The following is a 1797-nucleotide window of genomic DNA, read 5'->3' as shown; positions in this document are numbered from 1 at the left end:
ACTCCAAAGCCAGAGTTTTCAGGAATATATAGGATATATATTATCATTGTAACCTTCATCACTATTACTGATGGAAAAGTTTATTCCTGTGTTATTCCATATGAAAATAACAAAATTTAATGTTGGTATATTGGAATCATATATCATTATTAGAACCAAATTTAGTCTTTGGTTAAAACCCATGTATAAAAGATTAAACATAATCTGGAAAAATATTTCCACTTCAATAGTAGTTTATACTGCAAAGAAAATGGTGTTTGATATCTCTTACTTCTGTTCCTCATTTCAGACAATAGTTGAGCATCATCCCTCTTTAATATTTCGGGTCACGAGCACGAGTCTTTCCACTTCATTGGCCAAAAAAGCATTGCCAGAGCAGAGGAATTCTGGCCCCTCAGAGATGATGATAGCATCTGGAAGATTGATACTGTCACTGAGAAATTGCATGAGGTCACTGTTCCCACGTGTTCGTACAGAATGGGCAAGAAGAGCTATGGGTACGGCTCAGCTGTAATTGGTAAGTTGTTCTTTGCACCTTTTGTTTTTTTCATTTTTTTTTTCCCTCTCCCTGTTTGTTTTTGTGTTTTTTAGATTTATTTTGCATAGTTTTTTTTTCTTTTTCCAATTCTGCTCGTCTTTTTCTCGTGATTTTTTTTCTCTCTGGGATATTCCTTTATTCTCTTTCTTTTCACATTTTCTTATGTTTCTGTCAAATTTATTATTTTTTTTTTTTCTTCAGATTTTTGTCTTTTTGTTCCATTTTTCAATATCTTTTTCCATCTATCTCTCTTAAATTTTCCAAATTGCTTCTGAATTGTTTTTATCTCAGAGATTTCTTGAATGCTCTCTCGAATTGTGAGAAATGTGAGAGGGTTATGATGCCGCCACATTGGCCTCAACACTGTGTATTTAATATAAAGATTTAGACAGCGTAGACTTTTACATTTTCTCTTCTCTTTGAAAATGGAGAAATGACTTCATTGTTTTTGACAGCAAATTGAATTATAAGATTAAAGAAATATATTCAAAGTAAAGAAAATGTAAATTCTCAAGTTTTTAGTACTAGATGTGAAAGCTTAATGTTGATTTTAGCTTTCATATATCTTGCTTATTTGATTGTGATTTTGTTTATCATCATTATAAATAATTGTACTCAGCAAAATCTTATTCACAAATGCACAGATGTAGTTTTAAATTACATTTTTCTTTTATTTTCTTTTTATTTGTAATCTCATTCATATATATTGCCTAATTGTGTTAAGGAGTATGTGTATGTTTTTCTGTTAGTTTTTAGAAAAGTTAGAATCTTCACTGCACTGCTTTGTAGGAGTAACATGTTATAGAAATACACAATCCATGTAGAATTTTCAAAAAGAATCATTGAGTATGAAAAAAAATATATATATATTAACAGAAAAAGTTTTAGACCCTTCTCTCTCTTTTTTTTTATGTGACAGTGCCCAACCTTAGTTCACTTTTAATTATGTTGTAGTAATTTTATGTCAACAGCAAGAAAAATCAACAGTGAAGAAAACAAACCCTCACTAATTATCATTTTCCATTGCACCGTTTTTGCAGGAAAGCAGGCCTTGTCCACTACAATGTCTTATGGATGCCCTCTCGTTTCCTGCAGTTGTGGCTGTATGTCATTAGTCTCGTGGGTGCGTTTCTGTTCACCTTGCCCTCCCTTGTGCCCTGGCTCAAAAACTCATGTCATTAAACTGTGTAAAGCATGTGCCGTTGGTCTTGTTAGCTTAGGGCCCAAGTACCATCGTGTATAAACCTCTAGATGAGGAT

At 32.4% G+C, this 1797-nt stretch overlaps 1 protein-coding gene across 1 annotated transcript in view; it reads left to right on the top strand.

Annotated features, from left to right (window-relative positions):
- LOC119593521 (metallophosphoesterase 1-like) overlaps positions 1 to 598 on the top strand; it is a 13957-nt gene extending 13359 nt beyond the window's left edge. Inside the window, exon 7 of the mRNA XM_037942483.1 lies at positions 290 to 598. Within this exon, the coding sequence (XP_037798411.1) occupies positions 290 to 514 (225 nt within the window). The 3' untranslated portion in view covers positions 515 to 598. The remainder of the gene's footprint in view (positions 1 to 289) is intronic.
- The last annotated feature ends 1199 nt before the right edge of the window (positions 599 to 1797 follow it).

This window comes from Penaeus monodon, chromosome 32 (genome assembly GCF_015228065.2).
Source record: "Penaeus monodon isolate SGIC_2016 chromosome 32, NSTDA_Pmon_1, whole genome shotgun sequence".
In the NCBI taxonomy this organism is placed as follows: domain Eukaryota; kingdom Metazoa; phylum Arthropoda; class Malacostraca; order Decapoda; family Penaeidae; genus Penaeus; species Penaeus monodon.
This window is presented reverse-complemented; position numbering and strand designations above follow the sequence as displayed.